The sequence below is a fragment of the Curcuma longa genome, chromosome 8, assembly GCF_044706935.1.
Source record: "Curcuma longa cultivar G26 ecotype Majalengka, Jawa Barat chromosome 8, ITB_CL_G26_1.1, whole genome shotgun sequence".
NCBI classification, from domain to species: Eukaryota; Viridiplantae; Streptophyta; class Magnoliopsida; order Zingiberales; family Zingiberaceae; genus Curcuma; species Curcuma longa.
Window position 1 is genome coordinate 14,026,612 of NC_133868.1, and position 24,376 is coordinate 14,050,987.

The following is a 24,376-nucleotide window of genomic DNA, read 5'->3' on the forward strand; positions in this document are numbered from 1 at the left end:
ATAGCATATGTTTTATATGGGTCTGTTTATTCATTGTTCCAGAATTTGGAATTCATTAATTCATAGTCACTACCGCTAACAAAAACTAAGTTAAACAATGAGACAATTTCAAAAATACAAAGGGTATGATCATTGATGAACACAGATTGTGCAAATAAATAACATGTAACCTAAATAAAAATATTATTTTTTAGAGATGATCATAATTTAGAATCTTAAAACTTTGACAGTGTCTTGATTTTGTAGTTGGAAGAAAAGTTGAAACCAGATTAAAATTTAAGCAGAGGGAGTTTGGCCGACGGAAGAATTCAATTTCAATTCTTACAATGTAAAAGTTCATATGAGTAACTTTAACTTAAGAAGGGAATTTCTCACCAGAATTTCGAATTACATTGGGACAGCACCGGACCTCAAAGTTGCTGAGGATCGTCAAGGAAAAACAAGAGAGAAGACGGTGAAGGTGGTGAAGTCGGTGATGCAAGAGTTTGGGCAGCAGGGCCGGTTTTAGACATAGGCCATAAGGCTTATGTCTAGGACCCTAATTTTTAAATCCATTGTTGTCGGTCTCAAGTTCGAATAAAAAAAAAAGAGAAATATTTTTAAAATAATAATAATTATTTAAAAAAATTTTGTCTAGAATCCCTGGGAGGTTTGAGCCGTCCCTGTTGGGCAGTGATGCAAGAGCTTTGGCCAAGGGTGAGTATTCGGTTAAAACCGAACCGAACCGAACCGAATAAATCGAAAACCGAATAAACCAAATTTTTTCGACCAAACCGAACCGACCAAATTTTTCAATAATAACCGAATAAACCGAACCGATAAAATATCGGTTAAAAACCGAATAAACCGATTAACCGATTTTTCACAAAGGTTTTGAGTCAATACCTGTGATAATCATCATAATCAAAGCTATAGTCAATGGCATGAAGGATTAACAAGAAGAAAACTATGCTTAATTGCTCAAGAACTGTAACTGAAACAGAAACCTTAATGAACGGAAATCTGAAGTACCCTTAAACCAGCCATTGTTGTGCTGTAATTCTTGAGGAGAGACTCAAGTCTCGGATTTAGGGTAAGTCGGCGGCGACTGGCGAGCACAGGCAGGATCGAGCGGCCAGCAGGAGAGGGGATCAGGCGCTGAGCGAGAATGAGGGGAATCGCCACTCGCGACGGCGCTGAGCGAGAATGAGGGGAAGAACCGAAGAGAGCGAGAATAAGGGAAGAACCGAAGGGGAGAGCCGCAGCGGCATAAGCGGTCTGTGGAGAGTTGCGCCGGCGAACTCTGAGGGAATCGCGATGAAGAGGAAGGTCGCAACAGCGAGGGAATCGCGGCGTAAGGGAGAGTCGCGAGAGGCGAAAGGCGGAAAGGTTAGGGTTTTTTTACTGCCGTAGCGGGCCGGGTAGATTTTATTGCAGATTTTTTTACTGCCCGAACCGATTAAAATGAGATTAGTTCGGTTTATTCGGGTAAACCGAACCGAAATTTTTAAAAACCGAACCCGAGCCGATTAAATCGAAAAATTCGATTTTTTTATTAAATAAAACCGAAATTCCGAATAAATCGAACCGAATTAAAAATTCGGTTCGATTTGATCGATTTATTCGGTTTAACCGAAATTTTGCTCAGCCCTAGCTTTGGCGGATGACAAATGCACGATTTTAGGTTAGACGTTGATCACGAAAACTCATTAGGAAGGAGAGATTAGGATTTTCATAAATAAGCTGAAACGGTGAATGACTCTGGTGGCATCGAGAAGTAGAATTTTTATAGGAAAAAGATAAAAATGAGTCAGATAAAAATTTTTTTTTTATATTTGGACGATGCACAGAAGAGATGAAGGGTAAAACGGGAAATGGAAATGTGATTTTGGAATTTCCAAACTATGTTACGTAATTTGGATAACATCGAAAAGTTTTTAATGCGGTTCAACAAAATGCGGAAAAAAAAAAGTTGAATACATGGTTTAGTAAATTGAAAAAAAAAATTGTGTCGTGATTGACGGGTCGTCTTCTTCGATGAACGAAACCAAACGATACCTTGTGCAAGGCGAAGGAGCCAAAGACCGCTTCCAGTACCTGCTATCCTGAGAAATAACTCGTCCGGTGACAATGGCCTCCCCGATGCTGAGTGCGACGCAGAGATACGCGGCAGGAGCGCTTCTGGCACTCGCCCTCCGCCAGGCTCAGATCCATCAGATTTTCCCCCTTGGCTCCGATGTCCCCGAAGCTGATCCTAACGCAAGGGATAGGTGCAGCTCCGCTAGCGGCACTAGCAGTGAGAGTGACGGCGACGATCCCGAACTCTGGACACATCAGTCTCGAGGTCTCCTCCGCCCTGTCTTCAGGTTAGCCCGTTTGGTCTTGCATTCTCCTTTCTTCACGAACTCGTTCCAAGATGCATGTGCCTGAGCCTTTTCCTATTGGAGGGAATAGGTTTTTGAACATTGATTCCAAGGCCTGGCTAGGACTGGAGGAGACTGCTGCGACATCGGAAGTCACACATCACATAGGAGCGGTACAATGATTTTCTTACATCCTTCGTACTTTTTGTGCGTTTGGGTTGTTAATCGGCGGTTGTTATTGTAATTGAAGAACCTGTTTGTTAGTTTGCCCGATCATTTGTCTGCACGAGTTTTGATAGGTACGAGTCGCTTTCTTTCTAGGCGGTCGTGGGGACAGTGGAACGATGCTGTCCGTATCTTTTCAAGTTTTCCACACTGATCTGGGATCGTATGGGTGTTTACAAATGTTACGATTGAAGTCTAGGGAATCAAGGTGACATTTTTGGGAAACTTTCTGTTAACTTGATATTGATGCGGTGAAGAAGCTAGATTCTATGGTGGAAGGGGAGAGAGTAGGCAAACCTATGAATAAGGACACATGAAACTATTGAAGCATCATTTTTCTGCTCATGTGTTTCCTTAAAACAAATATAAATAAGATTCCAAACTAAAGACAAATATTCCTAGTGCCAAAACAGAGCTCATATGGAAAGTCATATTAGTGTGTTGATTAGGGGCTCTCTTTGGTTGTGTATTTGTGTAGGTAAATGTCAAGATCCTTTTGTTCATTCTTTGATCTCCAAATGTAAATTAATATTTGTTTTGCTCATGCATTTTACTAGGAATCTCCATTTTGTGGCGATATAATCATCAAGAATGGCCTTAATCTTATCATGTCTTCTTGATAATGACTTCAAAAATGAAATGGATGAAACTTATTGAGGGTTTTGTCGCATAGGGTTTTATAACTTATGTACCAATTGGAAAATATCGGGAACAAAAACAAAACTTATACATGATATTCGTTAACCTAGAAAAAAATTTATGATAGAGTCCTAAGGAAAATTATATATAGAATTCTAGAAAAGAGAGATCTTAGCATAATGTATATTAAAATAGTTAACGATATGTATAAGGATATAATGACAAGAGTGAAGATTCAGTCTGATTAACCGAAGTATTTTCCATAAAGATAGGGTTACATCAAGAATTAATTCTAAATCCCTATCTCTTTACACTAATCATAGACGAATTCACTGGACACATCCAAGATACGTTACTGTGGTATGTTATTTATGATATTATTTTGGTAGATAAAATATGTGAATGAGTAAATGCTAAATTGTTAAGATAGGAGATGACGAATTGTCTGTAACTAAGAGTTTTAAATATTTAGGATCATTTTTACAGAAAGATGAAGGGATTGAGAGATGTTTTATATAGAATATAAACAGGATGTTTGAAATAGAGGAGAGCGTCGCGTGCTTTTTGTGATTGTAAAGTACCTCTAAGACTTAAAGGAAAGTTTTACAAAATGGCGGTTAGACCTCCTATGTTATATGGAGCTGAATATTGGATTATGACTCGAGCACATGATCAGAAGATAGAAATGAGGATGTTAAGGTAGATATGCGGATATACAAGGATAAATAGGATAATAAATGAAAATATTAGAGAGAAAGTAGAGGTTGCACCTATTGAGGGAAAATTCTGAGAGACATGTTTAAGATGACATGGATATGTACTTAGACGATCAATAAATGTTCCAGTTAGGTGATAAACTATGACAAATGTGCACATCAAATGAGGAAGAGGAAGACCAAAAAAGACTTGGTTAGTAACAATAAAACAAGATAAAATTTATTGAAATATAAATGATGATATAGTAGGGGATAGAGCCTAATGGCGTAGAAGGATCTATATAGCCGACCTCATCTAATGGGATAAAGCTTGATTGTTGTTATTGTTGTATGTACCTTATGGTAAATTCATAATCGGCTCAACCATGTTTTGGAATGTCAATCGGTCTTCAGTGTTGAAGATATTTTGTGTCATTATATCTGATAATTATCTTGGACATTAGCATCAACATTACAATGATTATGGGGCATAACTATTTAAATAGTGGAAAGGATGCATGCCAAGCATCCTTAGTTCCTCATATTGATGAGTGAATGACAATGTAGATTTAATCAAATATATTTAATAGCAAGACTAAACAATGTTTGCAAAGTATCATCAAAACCATTAAATTTTTTCCCCATCTTTTGAGGATTTTTTTGGCTTCTATGTTGCTCATTAATAATTCCATGAACCAGTTGATGGACTATCAGAGCTTCTATCGAAAATGCTTATGATTTTGAAAGGAATGTGATAATTTTTCATTGTTGAATGCAACAAGAAGAATGAATCATGTCCAACTATTTTGGGTTGGGATCAACACCCAACCATGATTCACCATGTTCATAATAATGAAAAACCACATGATCTTTTCATGGTGTTGCTTTTGATTGAAATTCCTGGTTATCTTATGCTTTGGCAAGTCTAATGGTTTTTTTTTTTCAAAAAATTAGTTCTGAGAATGCAAAATTCCAACCTTGATGATCATTAATGATTAGGTGAGTCAATCTAGGAGGTTGGGTTATTAATACATGAAGAAGAGGAAGTGTGGATCTCATGATCTTTTAAAATACAATGAACTGCAAAATTCCTTTTCTAGAAAATAAATGTTAACTATATGAATGTTTAAATTTGGTCCATTCATAATAGCTTAATATTGGACGAGTAACCAATTAATTAAATTTAACATGCTACTGGCTTGTTTTTGAATCCTATAATTACAAAAATGCTCTACCATTTAGTCCATATCTAGGCCTGTCCAATCAACCAACCACTAGTACACATGTAGTGCTAAAAATGTTAAGCTATATATCGGGATATAACTATGAGTTGCAAAGTTCTAAAGTACTACTTGACTTTACAAACCTTGCCATGATAGGACCAAGATGATGCTTGCTTTTTAGCATATTCAGCATGCAAGAGTTCTAATAATTTGTGGTTTGCTGTGTGGATGTTCTTTCACATTGAACTATATGTAAGACTGCTGTAGCTATAATGTTTAAATATTTTAAGTCACTTTTAATATGTTACATACATTTTTATTTGATTTCCTTCTACTCACATCCTAAACTCTAATTGATGGGAGCATATGACAAATTATCTATGATGCCCAAACTTTTACTTTCCATAGTGGAACACAATCCATCTTATTTGATTGAGCAATGCACCTGTTTTTCTTGTAGTTGGCCCAACAAGTCTTCCTAATATACCATTAAATCTTCAATGAAGATTGATCATTGGTCATAGCATAAACAATATGAATTTCCTAATACACCAACTCTTGTTAAAGGTTCCCAAAGTTTGAGTTCTTCCTGGCTCTCAATTGGAGGGAAAATTCCCTTTTATCATGATGATATATGAATTTGTATTTGACGTTTGAGAAAATTACTATCATTAAATTGTTTTAACATTTTATGTTATAGTTACAACTATGCATATACTCTTCACTGATAGGATTTTTGTTCAAGGGCATCTCTATGACACTATTCCTTGTCTTTGTTCCTTGTGGAATGATTGGATTTTTCCTTCAGATTTTGTTCGTTTCTATAGATCATACATCAGAGAAACTTTGTACTTATATCCACAAAACTGTTTCTTCATTGTTCCATTAAGAAAATTTTCATTTTGACTTCTGGCATGCCTGTGCAATGTTTGTCTGAATTTGAGCTTCAATATTTGATTGGGTCTGCCTTAGATGATTTGAGACATCCAACTCACAAGTCTGAGGCCTCAATGCTTAAACTATTTCTGTGTAAGATTATAATTGACAGTGGAAACAGGAAATTGATGAATTATAAGATCAATTTAATAGTTTGAAGATGATTTGCTCCAAGTCTTCTAAGGCATTCACTTTATACAAAAACTTTGTGTTTGTGAAGAATAAAATTGTAAAAAGTGTTGGTTGAAATAGACTTAGTTTTAAAAAATCAAATATATTCTAATAAAAGCTGCTTTTGTATGAAAGAAGTATTTTTATCTTTCTAATCGAAGTTTCTGTTCTTAGACAATAACTTCATAAGTGCAATATTGATCATTTTATATTATTTTGAAGAAATGATTCAGTAAAAATTAACACTGAGCTGCCAGTTTGATGTCATTATGAAGTCTATGCATGTGCAAACTGCCAATGTTATGGATGTTTTCTCAATGACTTCTGGTTTTTTTCCTTCTGTCACAGTATATGAGAATAATTTTCGAAGAAGACGGTGAAATTTCTTCAGAGAAGCATGAGCTAGAACTCGCTTTAAAAAAGGGAGTTGATGCCATGTCAATGAGCTTAGAAACTTCTTCAGGCAAGGTATCCTGGGAGGAGCATCAGAATCAAGATCAGACTGATGTTGACAAGCCTACCTTATGGACATCCCATAAGAGCTTAGAAAAGACATCAGAAACATGTCCAACCTTGGAAAACAGAAATTTGAAGGTGTCTCTCAAAGTGGAGGACTTACAAAATCAATTTGACAGCCAATGCAGTGAAGGATCAATAATAACAGACTCTCCTTTTTATCAAACGAGGAGACTGGTAGTGTTGCATGAACTTCTTTCTGCATGTGTGGCTGATATACCTCAAGATGACCAAAAAAGATCTAAGTTTCGAAAGGGCTATGATGCTAGACATCGTGTTGCCATACGGTTGTTAGCAACTTGGCTTGATGTTAAGTGGATCACAGTGGTATGTTTTTTTATTGATAGACATAGTTTTTCAAATGATTTTTCAGTCAATTAAATGAAAAAAATGTTCCAATTTCAATAATATGCACTATCATGGTTTCTTAATTAACTTATTTTACCTAAGCGTCGTATCATAAATATCCTTTAGACATAAAGTTTTCAAATGTTAGAAGTATTAGTATTAATAGTTTTGTTGGAATAATGAATTCAGCCATCTATTAGTATTATAGATTTAAAGTTATGTGTAAGATTCCTAATATGTTTGTAAAATAATATAGGAAATCTTGTTTTATTACAAGAAACAAAGCCCTATTTATATACCAATTTAGCGACCTATTCTAGGTGAACTATTCTATAAAAAAAAATATATTTTTTTTATAGGCTAATATCCCTAAATATTGTAACACTCCCCCTCAAGCTGGAGAATATAAATCATATGTGCCTAGCTTATTACATATGTAGTCAATTCGAGGACCTCTTAGTGACTTAGTGAATATATCTGCTAGTTGATCATGTGAGTTAACAAAACTAGTAGATATTTCACCAGATATGACTTTTTTCTGACAAAGTGATAGTCGACTTCAATATGTTTTGTCCTCTCATGAAAAACTGAATTCGAGGCGATATGCATGACGGCTTAGTTGACATATATAAGTGACATTTGTGTAACCTCTCCAAATCTTAACTCTTGAAGCAACTGTTTGAGCCATATAAGTTCTTGACTAACTATGGCCATAGCTCAATATTCTGCATCTGCACTGGATCTTGCCACAATATTTTACTTTTTGCTTTTCCAAGAAATAAGGTTATCTCCGATAAATATACAAAACTCAGAAGTAAATCTTTTATCAATGGGAGATCCTGCCCAATCTAAATTAGAATACCCTACGACTCGAGTATGTCTTTTGTCTTCGTACAAAAGATCCTTTCCTAGAGCGCCTTTGATATATCGGATAATGCGTGTTACAACATCCCAATGTTCCTTGCATGGAGAGTTGAGAAACTGACTTACTACACTTACTGCAAATGAGATATCCGGACGAGTAACAGTAAGGTAGCTTAGTCTCCCTACTAATTGCCTGTATCGTTCAGGATCTGGAAGAGGCTGCCCCTGATTTGGCATGAGCTTGACATTAGGATCCATGGGGGTGTCAACTGTCTTTGAGTTTAACATGTCTATTTCTTCTAGAATATCCATTGCATACTTTCTTTAGGATATGATAATCCCATCTTTGGACTGTGCTACTTCTATCCCCAAAAAATATTTGAGTTTGCCGAGATTTTTTGTTTGGAAATGTTTGAAAAGATGTTGTTTCACCTGTGAAATCCCGAAATGATCACTACCTATGATAACAATATCATTAACATAAACTACTAAGTAGATGCAACCAGTAGATGAGTGACGATAAAAGACAGAATGGTTAGCTTCACTCTGAATCATGCAAAACTGTTGAATTACAATACTAAATTTACCGAACCATGCTATAGGAGACTGCTTGAGGCCATATAAAGATTTCCGTAGGCGACATACAAGACCGAAGACTCCCCTTGAGAAACAAAATACGAAGATTGCTCCATGTAGACTTTTTCGAGCAGGTCACCATGTAAGAAAACATTTTTGATGTCCAACTGATAAAGAGGCCAATGTCGAATCGCAACAATGGACAGGAATATGCATACGGAAGACATCTTGGCAATAGGAGAAAAAGTGTCCCCATAATCTAATCCGAAAATCTGAATATAGCCTTTAGCAACGAGGCGAGCCTTAAGCCTTGCAATCTTTTCATCTGGACCAACTTTCACTGTATATACCCATCGACAACCGACAACTGACTTTCCTGGTGGTAGAGGAACTAGATCCCAAGTCCTACTGCTCTGTAAGACACACATTTCATCGAGCATACTCTGTTTCCATCCTGGATGGGCAAAGACATCACCTGCTGTCTTCGGAAGAGAAACAGACGACAAAGAGGAAAGACAAGAAAAATAAGAAGGAGAAATACGATGATAACTCAAAGAAACATAATGAGGAGAAGAATTACGAGTGGAACACATAGCTTTCTGAAGTGCAATGGGAATATCAGACTCAGGAGATGGGACCGAAGGACGAGGCGAAAGATTTGGCTCCAAGGATGTGTCCATGGCAGGGCCATTGGTGGGCGGCGACAAAGCAGGACGAGGACGACATTGATAAACCTGCAATGGAGATGTCTCCGGAGGTGACAGAGACTCATCCGGAGGATAAAAGATATCCATTGGTGCAGACGTAGAAGGAGAAAACTCGGACGGATATCCATTATGCTCAAAAAATGGAACCGAATCAAAGAACGTGATGTCAGCAGAGATGAAGTATCGCCGGAGAGTAAGGGAATAACATTTGTACCCTTTCTGAGACCGTGGGTACCCAAGGAAGACACATTTATGAGACTGGGGAGAGAGTTTGTCAATGTCAGAATCGAGAGCATGAGTAAAACATATAGAACCAAAGACCTTAGGTGGTAAAGGATGAAGAGACTGATGAGGATAAAGAACATGATGAGGTATTTGACCTTGTAGAGTGGAGGAAGACATGCGATTGATGAGATAACACGCAGTAAGTACGTCACCCAAAAACTGAAGAGGAACATGAGAATGGAGAAGAAGAGTCCGGGTGGTCTCTAGAAGATGACGATTCTTGCGTTCGACAACTCCATTCTGTTGAGGAGTATGAAGACAAAACATCCGATGCAACACACCATGAGACGCCAAGAAGGTCTGAAACGGAGTAGATAGATACTCACGTGCATTATTACTCTGCAAGGTTCGAAGAGAAATACCAAATTGAGTTTTAATTTCATAGAAAAAAGATTGAAAAAGAAAAAACAACTCTGAACGATCTTTTATCAGATATAACCAAGTATAATGGGAAAAATCATCTATAAAGGTAATAAAATATGGTGACCCCAATGTAGAAGAAACACAATTCCGACCCTAAACATCGGAATGAACCAAAGTAAAGGGGATGTAGCCCGACTCACAGTGCGAGGAGAAAAAGAACTACGAACATGCTTTTCTAATTGACATGACTCAAAAGACAAAGACTCTAAGTGAGAAAGATCACGATGTAATTGTTTTAACTTATCAAGACTAGGATGTTCTAACTGAGCATGAATAAGAAGTGGAGATGCCGTCGCCGAACCAATAAGAGAGGACTGTTGAAGCTGATATATGCCATGAGACTCACATCCGAAGTCAATCATCCTCCCCGTACTCTGGTCCTATAAGATAACAGAAGATTTAGTAAATGAGATGACATAATCAAGAGACCGAGTAAGCTGACTAATTGATAATAAATTAAAGGGAGCACCGGGAACATAAAGAACATTATGAATAGAAAGAGATAGAGAAGGATGAATAATACCAACATCCTGGGACTGAGTTTAAGAACCATTTGCCATAGTGATAAAGGGTAAATAACCAGAAGTAGAGAGAGAAGAAAAAAGGGATCTATTATCAATGATATGATCGGTGGCCCCGGAATCAAGCATCCAAGAACTCGAAGAGTGAGATATGCTAGTAAAAGATTTACCAGTGAGTGCAACTGCAGTAGGAGAATCAGAAACCTTTCGATCCTCATACCATTTCAGAAAGTCGTCATAGAAAAGCGATGGAGTTGTCATAGTAGGGAGAAGATGATGGCGCTGTGGCAGGGAGGTCCTGTTCAAATCTGCTCTGGATGAGCTTAGCGACCTCGCTTTCACCCTCGGCACGAACAATAGAAGATGTGGACGTAGAGGAGAGAGTCACCAGCGAGCCTGCGGCTGACGTTTCGGCTCTGTCAGCGCCTCCTGATGGAGATGTGGAAAATCAATATCAGTGCTATGGGCGGAGATAATTATCAATTTGAGTGTTGGAAATCTATGAGTTTATCTTACAAGGATGTTGCAAAACTATGGTTCTGTAGTGTGAGGCTTCCTTGCACAACCCTACCTTCAGCTTCTCAGCCCTAGTATGATCTTCCATAGGAATTCCTGCTAATGGCTTAAAAGCTTGTAATTCTAGCTTTTTATCCGATCTTCCAGAACTTGTGATCCGTGTTGCTAAAAACCAAAATACTATCAATTAGTGAGCTACACACGTTTGATTGTGCCTAAGTGTTTATTTATCCGTGCTAACTAAAGAGGTGATCTTTCAATTTTAGGTTCAATATTTCAAATCACCTGGCAGTGCTGTGTTGCTTTACTTCTAGTAACCAATTTGCCATCCTGAATATTGATTTTCAGGATTTACAAGACTAGATTAATTAACTCAATTGATTTGTACATTCTGCTCATTTTCACTTGTTAATAAATTGGTAGTCTCCCTCCAAGATTAGCATACCTATTGGCAAAATAGTTGTACTTGAGGAATGAAACTTTTTCCCACTCTTAGCAACTCATTTAATTTAGGGCTCTTAACCTTTGAACTTTGGTGTTATAGGAGGCTATGGAGATAATGGTTGCTTGCTCGGCAATGGCTGCAGCAAAAGAGGAAGTACAATCCCAAGAAAATGAATCTGAAAAGAGCAAATGGTCAAAATGGAAACGTGGTGGAGTCATAGGTGCAGCCGCATTGACTGGAGGAGCTTTGATGGCTTTAACTGGAGGTTTGATATACCAAACTATTAATAATAAATTCTACTCGTTGGTTGATTTGCCTTCATGCAAATTTTATAAATTACGTATCCACTATCTATAGGTTTGGCTGCTCCAGCAATTGCTGCAGGGTTTGGTGCTTTAGCTCCCACATTAGGGACTCTAGTCCCTGTTATTGGAGCAAGTGGATTTGCTGCCATAGCTACTGCTGCAGGATCTGTAGCTGGTTCTGTAGCAGTTGCTGCTTCCTTTGGAGGTGCACCTTTAACTCACCCCTTCTAGTCTCTACCTTTAACTTACCCCTTTAGTCTCTTCCAAGTTTAAACTTAAAGACACATCATTTTATTTAAATCATGCGTAAGCACACACACAACATTGGTTGGTTAAAACAAAGGCTTGATTAATAAGTCGATCACAATCTTTATGAAATTTCAAATTAGCATAATGTTTAAAAATTTTTAAATCTTCACAATGATACATTTTAGTTTTAAATTTATCATCCAATCAAATTCCATCTAGTGGTATGTTGGTAATGTGGTGGTCCATCCACTAGTAAGTTGGTGGCATGGGGGTAAGGTGGTCTATCCACTAGTAAATTGGTGAAGTGGTGGTGACGTGGTAAAATGCTAGATTAGTTGATGCCTACATCATGTTACAAGTAGGAACTATCCATAACATGTCACTAGTTTAAATACAAAAGAAATATTTAAGACGCTATCTCTAGTCCGTGTTGACCATCAACTCAACCCTACTATTGTTTGTTTCCACCTATGTTGATGTGGCATGGCTAGGACTCACTTGGCAGATAATATAGACAAATCGGCTGCATTGACACTCCTCTATATCACCAACTTAACTTCGGTCTATATTTAAAACTAAAATTTAGATTTGAAAATGTAATTATCATAATGCTTAAATTTTTTAATATCTTCACAAAGTTAGATTTTAGTTTTAAATTTATGAGTCAATTGCACTTGTCATATCCACTGTTTAGTTGTTGATGTTGTGAGTTGGCAAAATGCTAGATTAGGTGATTTGTCATACATCTGTCAACTAGGTACTAATTCATGACATGTTACTAGTTTAAATTAAAATTTTTTTTAAGGCACTATCTCTAGGCCTTGTATTGAACTTCACTATAGTCAATTTTTTCCACCTAAGTCGATGTGGCATGGCTAGTACCCACTTGGCGGATAATATAGACAAATCGACTGCTTTGGCATTCTTTCATGTCACCAACTTAACAACAGATTTATATTTAAAACTAAAACTTAAATTTGAAGATGTTTGAAAGCTATATTAGATTTGAAATTTAGAACAAAGGTTATAATAATTTTATTAATTAACCCCAAAACAAACCATCTAGTATCTAACCTCAACCACTTCAACATTTAACTTCTAAAAGATTGGATTCTATTTTTTCTTTTTGATAATCTAGGTGTTTAGGCTTTGTCCACTAATCGTCGAGGTAGATGACTTTACCCTTGGTTCGTCTACTGGATAAATCCGGACACAACTTATGCACACTCGGAATTCCATCTCCAAGATATCCGTCCCATTTGAGATTTGAACCCTAGTCCTCTTTTGCTTCTCTAAGCGCTTTACCAAAAAAAAAAAAAAAAAAAAAAAGACTGGATTCTTGGTATCCCTTTATATGTTCTTATTTTGTATAGTTCATTAAATAAATGACCATATGGCCATGGTCCTTTTTTATTGACTAAGCTTACTTGCTGAGCATGATTTGTTTGTAGCTACGTTATCCTTAATGATATATGAAAAATCTTGTGAAAGAATTGAGAATGAAAATTAAAATTATTACAAGAAATCTTCGTACTTTTTTATTATAATAATTTAGCTCATATATATAACTTTGTCTACAAAATAAAAAATGAAATAATCAGGTGTGTAGGTCATAATCTTTCAACTATAAGAAAAAAAGAAAACAAAAAACACAAAAAGGAAAGAATTACCTAGAAAAGAATCAACTAAAAAATAAAATAAAAAAAGAAATAAATCAATCTTCTAATAAAATGATTTGCTAAATCACTTTTTAATGTTAGAATATTCCAATGCTCCCCCGAATGGAAATGTTTGTCTTTCAATTTTCCTTGATGAAATGACGATCCACTTATATGTTCTTGATTTAATCGTGATGAACTGAATTGTGAGCAATGCTAATAGCTATTTGGTTGTCACAATAGAGCATTATAGGAAAGTCATTAAAGATCTTCAATTATTCTAGTAACCTTTTGAGCCATATCCCCTCACATTTTTCGTGTGCAAGTGTTCGAAATTCTGCCTATGCATTGCTTTGAGCCATTGTTAGTTGTTTCTTACTTCTCCATGTCACCAAGTTGCCCTAAACATATGTGCACTATCATGAAATTATCTCCTGTCCACAAAGGAATTGCCCAATCAGTATTAGTATAGACTTCTACCATCTTGTGACCTCGTTTCTTGAAAAATATATCCATTCAAGGAGTACCTATCATAAATTAGCTAACAACTTTTATTGTTAACCTCCTTTCTTACCTCAAGTCTAAATTTAACATTAGCTCTATGGATATCTCAATTGGCTTGCACCCTAACATATGGCCAGTGTTCTAAATGGTGTTTAAGGCATCCGCCTAGGCAGGAAGCGGACATCAGTTGCTTCGCTTTTATGGAAAGTAGTATTTTAGGCGGTTAACTTAGGTTAAAAACTCTCATGTGGTGTGTGATTTAAAAATAACTCACCTCCTTCTGCCTCCTGCCACCTCGAATCATTGTTGTCGCCTATTGCCGGTTGCTGCTCCCCGTCACTGCTCGTCGCCATCATCTGCTGCCGTCGTTAGGTTAGACTTTTATATATTTTGAATTTGACATGACAAAAACCTAACTCTTACGTTTAGACTTTGGATGCGTTGTGCAATGCGTCCGAACACATCGCCGGACCCAAGCGATATGTCCGTTCTGGTAGTTGGGCTCGGACGATGCTTTCGGGCCTGTTGTTGGGCTCGGTAGATGTGTTTGGGCCTATCGTTGGGTTAGGACGACACGTTCGAGCTCACGCGATGGGTCCGGACTAGTCGTTGGGCCTAGGCGACTAGTCTGGACTTCATGGATGGGCCCAAGCGACGCGTTTGGACACGTTGCTCGAGTCCGACAACGCGTCTGGATGGTCAGAGGCTGAAATGTCGAAGCTGAAACATAGTAACAGTTAGTTTTTCTTTTTTAACGTAGGATTTTTTAATTTAGGATTTAATCGAATCTTTATATTAATAATTTTAATCAACTTCTAGCTATGATTGAGATAATTTAAATAGATTTAATTAAAATCTAATAAAATTATTATATTAATTTGATATATATATATTTAAAAAATTTATTTTTTCAAAATATTTAGATTAATTTTTTTTATTTTTAGTTAATATATTTTATAGTAAAATTTTTAATAATTTTTGATCTTTTATTTAATTATAGTCTTGAAGATTAATGGCGGAAAATGAGAAACAATCGAAGGTGGAATCAAAGTGAAAGTCTAGTAATATTGTTTGGGATTATAGAGTGTTGTATTGCAAAGAAAAAAGAGAATGGATCACATGTAAATTGTGTAAGAGACTTATTAAGGGAGGAGTTTATCAGATGAAACATCATATTGCAGGTATTGTAGGACAAGTTGAAGCATGTTCTAAAGCATCCGATGAAGACAAAAAGAGTAAGAGCTTATCTTGAGAATAACAAGAATAAGAAGTGAGAAAAGGTGGAAGAACTAGAAGAAGAGAGGGCGGAAGTAAATATAGGCATTGATGTAAAGGATGAAGATTGATAAGTGGGCATCAACAATCGATCCAATAAAGGCAAGACAACAAAACATAAATGATGCATTAAAGTTAAAGTTTACAAATGATGTGCATGAGTACCTTGCAAGATGAATTTATGAGGCAGGGATTCCTTTTCATACAATTGACCTTGCAAGATGGATTTATGAGGCGCGGATTCGTTTTCATACAATTGGCAATCAAAGTTTTAGACAATTTGTAGAGGCGTTTGGCTAATTCGGCCCGGGCTATAAACTTCCAAGTCAATATCTTCTAAGAGAGCTACTTTTGAAATAAGAAGTTGAGAGGACTAAATTATCTTTAAAAAAGCATAAAGAAGAGTGGATGAAAAATGAATGCTAAATTATGACTGATGGAATGGATCGTAAGAGGAGAAGCATTATGAATTTATGTGTTAATTACAAACTAGACACTACATTCTTTGGTTTTATTGAAAGAATCCATGGAGGCACAGACTAGGGGTTACATCTTTGAGTTTGTGGAAAAATACATCAATGAAATTGCCCCTCAACATATTGTTCAAGTAGTGACGGACAATGCGACAAATAATATGGCGGCGATGAAGTTGTTGAAGGTTACACAACCTTAAATTTTTTAGACCTCTTCTGTGACTTATACAATTAACCTCATGCTTGAAGCAATTGGAAAACTATCCAAGTTTAGTGAATTGGGAAAGCAAAGGCCCTAACAATATTCGTCCATGCACATCATAGAACTTTGATTATTATGAGGAAATATACCAAGAAGAGGGATATTGTGAGACCTGGGGTGACTAGATTCGCTACTTTATTTTTGACTTTGGAAAGTCTCAAAAGTAAGAAAGATCAATTGAGACTTATGTTTACATTTGAGGAGTAGAGCAACACAAATTAAGGAGTAGTGTGAAGGGGAAAGCAATGAAGGTGACGGTAACAAGTATCTCTTTTAGAAATGATATTTCTTTGGCTTTGAATGTTTTCACCCATTTAGTGATAGTTTTACGCCTTGTTGACGGTGACAAAAAGCCCTTAATGACCTTTTTATTGAATGTACTTAACAAGCCAAGGAAGAGATTAGAAAGACTTTCAAAAAGAAGAAAATGCCACCCCTATTTTGAAGGTTATTGATGAGAAGTCTAAGGGGAGACTTGATAGTCCTTTGCATTATGCTGCATACTTGTTTAATCTGGTTTTTTTACTTAAAAGATTCAAACATACAAAATGACATCAATGTTATAAATGAGTTCTTGAATTGTGTTGAGAGAATTTTACCCACCGATAAGGATATGTAATACATCATTTCTAATGATGAATTATTAAAGTATAAGAGTAAATCCGAAAACTTTGGAAGAAAAATGACGGTCGTGGCATGAGAAGGTGGATGTATACCATGACTTTTGATCCGGGTACAACTTTTTTCCTTTATTTCTATTCACCTTTATTTCTATTCACTAACATACATGTCTCTATTTTTGGGTTTACCTATTTTTGGGTTTATTATTTTTTGCCTCTTTACTTTTTTTAAATTGGATGGTGGTACAATTATGGTGGTGACACTCCAAACTTACAAAAAATGACAATGAGATTTCTCTCTTTGACAAGTAGTTCATTGGGGTGTTAAAGAAATTGGAACCAATTTGAAGGGGTAAAATAGTAATTCATAAATTATGTTTGCTATTCTTTCTTTTTATTAATTTTTAATAATTTTTTAATTGTTTAGATACATACTAAGAAGAGGAATAGGCATGAGATATTAAGATTGAATAATCTTATATATGTCTAATTCAATGCTAATCTTATGAAGAACAAGAGTAAAAGAGAAATGGACGGAGATTTGCTTTTATCCTCTCAAGCTAGTGAAGCTCAAGTTTGGCGTGTAAATGGTGGTGATGAAGATGAGGTCGAGTCGGATTCACGACTTACTTGGAGAATGATGGCGGATGCCTCAGGAGTTGATGAAGTGTTACAACCAAGGAAGAGCGCAAGGAGCATCCCCATTAGAGAACTTGATGAGGATTTAGATATATCGGAGGAGGAGAATAAAGAAGATGATTTTGAGTCCGATGATGAAATGATTATGGATATAGTTGATGGTGCATATGTAGATGATTTAGAAGATTAATTATGTTTAGTCTAGTCCTTATTGGCTTGTTGCCATATTGGATTGAAACTTTAAATTTTAATTTAGACTATTGGTAAAAGTAATAATATTACTTTTTTAGTATTAATATAGTGATGAATTTTTATTAATTATCTTGTTAGTTGTATTTATATATTTATTTGTATCTTATATAAATTATATTATATTGTGTAAAGTTTATTTATGCATAAATATCATAAAAAATGATGGCTATTTATAACATTATGTATAAAAAAATTAAGATTTAAAATCTCGACCTGTGTTAAAGTTTCAGTTTCAAACCAGAACGATACTGTTTCGGTATCGTATCGTGTTGTGCTAATATAGTTTCGATATTTTTTAAATATAAAATATATTAACTATTTTTTAATATAGATATATAATCGGAGAATTTTATTAGGTTTTAATTAAGTCTATTTAAATTATTTCAATCATACTAGTTGAGAATTAATTGAAAATATTAATTTAATTAACCTAAGTTTGCTGTTCTTCTATGCGATCACATCCTCGTAGATGCCCGACGTTAGAGGCGTCGTGCGAGCCTCGCGACGCCTTAGGATGCGTTGCACGGCAGCGGGGATCCGTCCGGACTAGTCGCGAGAGCTTGGCGAGGCCTCGAGGGTGTGTCGACACCGAGGACTTGACTATGTCGATTTTGGTTTGCATGCGGAATGAAAATTTTCATTTGTATCGGATGAAATAGCTCAAGATTTCATTCTTTGTAGAAAATAATAAAAAAATTCAACCACCGAGGCGGTAAGCGGTTACTGACCACCCCACCACTGCCTACTGTCTATCGTCTACCATCTACCGCCTACCACCTATTGCTTACTGCCATTTACAACACTACATGTCTCTCTTAATGTATATATTTTCTTTGAGAAACAAGAATTCCTACACTACTCCTAGCCACTTCCATACCTAGGAAGTATTTAAGACCACTCAAATATTTTAATTCAATTGCACCAACTAGATAGATTCTAACAGTGTGTGATCATCACTAATAATAATTATGTCATCCACATATATAATAAAAATGACCCTTCTACCACTCGAAAGGTGTTTTGCATTAGGCTCAAGCAACTAAGGGACTTAAGGATTATCTCCTTTGTATTTAATATTTTTCTTTGTTTTAATTGTAGCATTCTATCTCTGTTCATGGCGAATAAACTCCATCATGACTAGTCTCAAGCCCGAATAGAGGAGGATTGCATTAGGTTGTGAGTCAACGTAAAACTTGAACAAATGTATGTATGGATTCATTAAGTTATTGCGCTAATGCTATGTCTTTCCTTAGAAGGAATGTGTTGTAGAATCCAACTGTAATATTTTGACAAAGGACCATTACATCTTTTTGAGAACTTAGGTGTAGTGTTAAATATACAAGAATTATCACATTATAGGTTGGATAAGAACAAATATTATAGGACAACAGAGAATTCTCTTAGGTTTGAAACATGAAACGTATGAACGCTTACTAGTCAAAAAATGAAGGTACTAGATATGATAATTATGAGAAAAATTAATATTTTGTGTTTATAAGAGATAAAATACATAGGGAAGAAAATAAAGATGATAAAGAATTCAGATTTTAAATTATGATATATAAGAAAGAGTAAAATGAAAAATAAAGTAGATATTGTTGTAGATAGTTTTTTAGGGATAAAGTAATATGAGTAGTTAGAAAGCGAGATAGGACTAGATAAAGACACCAAACACATATTTCGAGAAGATCTAGATGCGGTAATATAAAAAGTTCTAACAAATGAGATAATTTCAATAGGAGGAGATTTAAATGAGCATGTAAATGTTAGAAATGAGGAATATAATTAGGTGTATGGGGCTATAAAATAAGAAATGAAGAAGAAAATGCTATATTGGATTTGTGATAACATATAAACTAATAATAACTAATATGTTTTTCAAGAAGAAAGAAGAATATCTAGTTAGTTCAAAAGTGGGAACGATAAGTTGCAATTTTACTTTCTTATGGTCAGGAAGATGGTAAAATTTTTTATAAAGATTGCAAGTCGTTAAAAATTTAACCACCTAACATAGGTCTTAGATACACACTTCAAGCATTGTATTAGTAGAAGAAAAACGTGCATGATTCTTAAGATCAAATGGTGGAGATTAAAGGATGGGAAGTAAGCATCTTAAAAGAGAAGGTATGTGTGTAAATATTAAGTGAAATATATGACGATTCGAATACAACATGGGATAAAATGACATTAAATTTGAAAACGATCGCCAAGAGTATAGTTGGTAAGTCAAGAGGATAGACATCACCAAATAAATAATTTTGGTGGTGGAATGAGAATACAAAGAAAGTCATGGAAAAAGAACATTATACTAACTATACACTTACAAGAATGAAGAAAAACTTTAAAAAATATGTAGTTGTCAAGAAAAGGACCAATAAAGCAGTGAATGAAATTAAGAATGAAGCTTTTGAATGTTTGTATTGACAGCTTAATGCAAAAGAAGAGGAAAGAGATACCTATAGAATAGTTAAAGCGAGAGAGAGGAAAATAAACGATTTTACTTAAATAAGATATAGTGAAGATGAGTCCAAAAGGGTACTAATGAAGGATTTGGAAATAAAGGAGCGATTAAATATGTATTTTCATCACTTTTTAATGAAGGTTTAGGTGCAACTTAGCTTAAGAAATTAAGTAGATTAGAGAAGTATATAACTTTAAATTTTTATCTGAGAATATAAATTTTAAAAGTAGAATGTGTTAAATGAGATGTAAACGAAAAAAATGATTGAACTGGATAATATTCTAATAGAGGTATCAAATTACTTAGGGAAGTAGGGTATTGAATGACTTATGAAATTATTCAACATGATATTGAAAACGAAGAAAATATTATCAGTGGAGGATAATTATTTTATTCCTATGTATAAAAACAAAGGACACACAAAATTATATGAATTATAAACACATTAAACTAATGAGTCATATCATGAAACTTTAAAAAAAAGTGATAGAGAAGATTAAGACCAAGATGACCAAAAATCAATATGGATTTATGCCTAAAAGGTTGACATCTCCTCAGACAACTGATTGAAAATTATCGAAAAAAATAAGACTTACACATGATATTTAGTAAAGGGCAGCCCGGTGCACGAAGCTCCCGCCTATGCGGGGTCCGGGGAAAGGATCCATTGTACACATGATATTTATTGATTAAAAAAAATTATGACAGAGTCCCGAGAAAAATTATGTAGAGAATTTTGAAAAAGAAAGGCATTAGCGTATCATATATTGAAACAATTAAGGATACGTAGAGGATATAATGAAAAAAGTAAAAGACTATAAGCGAATAAACAAACCGTTTCCTATATGATAGGGATTACATCAAAGATTTGCTCTAACTGTATATTTTTTTACACTAGTCATGGATGAACTTATTGTATACATCCAAGACACACTACTATGATACATCTCGGTGGGATCTTTGATTTTTTTCCTTTTTGTTTTTAGCCTCCGGGCTATAGTTGAGTTGGTTTTGACGGGACAGACTTGCTGAAGTGGGCAAGGGTCGAATCTCAGTGAAACCGAGGCAATGCCCTCCCTCGTCGTGGCCAAGTGCAGCTTCCCGATTTACCTCCTCACAGATGGTTGTAGGGCCGATCATGTGGGGCCATTGGGATGACGGATTCTACCTTTTGATAAAATGTTGTCTGTAGATGATATTGTTTTGGTTGATGATACATGTGAATGAGTAAATACTAAGTTTGAATCTTGATAGAAATACTAGAAGTAAAAGGTTTTAGATTGAGTAAAGAGAGAATATATGAAATTTAAATTTAGTAGTAGTAGACATAACAAGACAATTAGTAAGATAGAAGATGACGAATTACTATACCTGAGAAATTTAAGTATATATGATCCTTTGTGCACAAGGATAGAAGGGTTGATAGGAACGTTTTATATAGGATATAAATAGGATGGTTGAAATAAAGGAGTGTGACAATGGTCTTTGTGATCGTAAGGTGCCGCTTAATGGAAAGTTATATAAAATCATGGTTAGACATGCTATATTATATGGAACTAAATACTACAGCAACAATCAAACATTACCCCACTATGTGAGGTCGACTATATGGATTCTTTTATGTCAGTAGATTCTATCTCCTATTATATCATCATTTATATTTGTTAGAATATTTAGGGATATTCCTATATAAAAATATATATTTTTATATAGAATAGGTCAACGAGAATAGGTCCCTATATTGATGTATAAATAGGGCCTTGTTCCTTGTAATAAAATAAGAAATTCATTGTATTATTTTACATGGTATCAGAGCGAGGTTAAGTTTTTAGGGTTTCTCTTTTTTTTCCTCCTTTCCTCCGCCGCGCGCGCGTGTCTCTGTAACCCGCCGCGAGCCACGTTCCAGCACCGAACTGCGCTTCCATCGCACGTGAGAACTCGACTCCTTTTGAGTGCGCGGTGTCGTCCGCGACTTCTCTGTCCGTGCGAGTATCGCTAGCGACGTGGAGGAGACAAAACAGAGCCGGAACAGGGGAGGCTTCTGTCGCTTCATCTCTGCTCGCCATTCGCCGGAGAAGTCGATCGCTAGCCGAGGGAGAAGGAAGATAGAAGGTGCTTGGCTATTGTGCGCCGATCGTGTGAGGCGCGATCCCGCTTCCTCCGCCGCACGCGAATAGGGCTTCTTCGTCTTCCCATCGTGCGTCGCCCTTCTGCCTTTGCTGTTCTGACACCAGAACAGGACCTCCACCAGAACATCGCCGGCAGCAACTTATTCGAGAGCCTTCCTCTCCCGTGAGCAAGCGCTGGCAAGCACAGGAAGCATCCATGGCGTTAACAGAAGCTTGGGCTTGGGGCTGACATAGAAGCCACCCTTCGTCCTCACCTCCCTCTTCAACTAGACGAGCTCCTTCTCCTAGGTTTCATACTCCTTGGTGTACTGCTGGGCACAGGAGAAGATTAGTTTACGGGTCTCGCAACACTTCTTCTTCTTGGCAGCAAGCCCTTGCTGCCTCGCGAGCGCCTCTTCGTGCTTCCGCTTCTTCAGCACCGATTAGGGGATCAACACCTTCGGTTCCACCGTCCGTCGGGTGATAGTAGCAACCGTTGCATGTTTCCGCAATCACGATCTCTCCCTGGTCTGATTGTGTGATCCCGGCGTCTCTCTTCTTGCTCTGCTCGCTGGTCCGACCTGCCAGATAGACTATCAGAGCCAACAGGCCTCTATTTCTTCTAGTGAAGAACCCTCAACAGGCCTTTCCTTTTTTTGGATAGGGAAATCAGAAAGCAGGTGCTGATGGACAGAAGGTTGATCATGTCATCTCGTAAGGGTGGCAAATGACGCCTTTGGTGTGATCATTGCCACCGACCAGGACACACGATTGATAAATGTTGGAGTCAACATGGTCGACCTCCCTGTGCTGCACAGATCGTCCAGAGTTCTGTCGCTCCTTCAGCTTCCACTTTATAGTTGCCACCAAATCCGACCCCACCGTCTTCCTATAATGACTTTTTGAAATGGTTTAAGGATCGAAAGGTCTCTGATTCTCCTGTTGCCGTTGCACTCACTGGTAATTCCTTTGCTGGCATCTCTCGCTCTTCGAGTTCTTGGGTTCTTGATTCTGGGGCTACCGATCATATCACTGGTAATAGATCATTTTTTTCTTCTCTCTCTACTTCTGGTTATTTACCCTTTGTCACCATGGCAAATGGTTCTCAAATTCAGTCCCAGGGTGTCAGTATTGTTCATCATTTTCTGTCTCTTTCTATTCATAATGTTTTTTATGTTCTCGGTGCTTTCTTTAATTTATTATCAATTAGTCAACTTACTCGGTCTCTTGATTGTGTCATCTCGTTTACTGAATCTTCTGTTTCCTTACAGGACCGGAGTACGGGGAGAATAATTTGATTCGGATATGAGTCTCATGGCCTATATCGACTTCAACAGTCCTCTCTTGTTGGTTCAGCGGCGGCATCTTCCCTTCTTATTCATGCTCAGTTAGAACATCCTGGTCTTGATAAGTTGAAACAATTACATCCTGGTCTTTCTTATTTAAATTCTTTGTCTTGTGAATCATGTCAATTAGGAAAACATGTTCGTAGTTCTTTTTCTTCTCGCACTGTGAGTCGGGCTACGTCACCTTTTGCTTTGGTTCATTCCGATGTTTGGGGTCCGAGTCATGTTTCTTCTACATTGGGGTCACGATATTTTGTTACCTTTATAGATGATTTTTTTGTTGTACTTGGTTATATCTGATGAAGGATCGTTCGGAGTTATTTTTTCTTTTTCAATTTTTTTCTATGAAATTAAAACTCAATTTAGTATTTCTCTTTGAACTTTACAGAGTGATAATGCATGTGAGTATCTATCTGCTCCATTTCAGACCTTCTTGGCATCTCATAGTGTGTTGCATCGGATGTCTTGTCCTCATACCTCTCAATAGAATGGAGTTGTTGAACGCAAGAATTGCCATCTTTTTGAGACCACCCGGATTCTTCTTCTCCATTCTCATGTTTCTTTTCAGTTTTGGGGTGACGCTATACTTATTGCGTGCTATCTCATCAATCGTATGCCTTTCTTCACTTTACAAGGTCAAATGCCTCATTATATTTTTTATCCTCATCAGTCTCTTCATCCTTTACCATCTAAGGTCTTTGGTTCTATATGTTTTACTCATGCTCTCGATTCTGACATTGATAAACTCTCTCCTCAGTCTCAGAAATTTTTTTACAATACCTAATTTTTTTT

General features: G+C 36.4%; 1 protein-coding gene and 1 pseudogene across 1 annotated transcript; both read left to right on the forward strand.

Annotated features, from left to right (window-relative positions):
- The first annotated feature begins 2,004 nt into the window (after positions 1-2,004).
- Positions 2,005-11,968, forward strand: LOC141834072 (transmembrane and coiled-coil domain-containing protein STS1-like). The gene is made up of 5 exons (XM_074721520.1): positions 2,005-2,345; positions 2,434-2,515; positions 6,580-7,074; positions 11,532-11,697; positions 11,790-11,968. The coding sequence occupies exons 1-5, from the start codon at positions 2,110-2,112 to the stop codon at positions 11,966-11,968; spliced, it is 1,158 nt and encodes a 385-aa protein (XP_074577621.1). The 5' UTR covers positions 2,005-2,109.
- Positions 11,969-14,859: 2,891 nt separating this feature from the next.
- LOC141834073 (uncharacterized) lies at positions 14,860-17,607 on the forward strand (annotated as a pseudogene).
- The last annotated feature ends 6,769 nt before the right edge of the window (positions 17,608-24,376 follow it).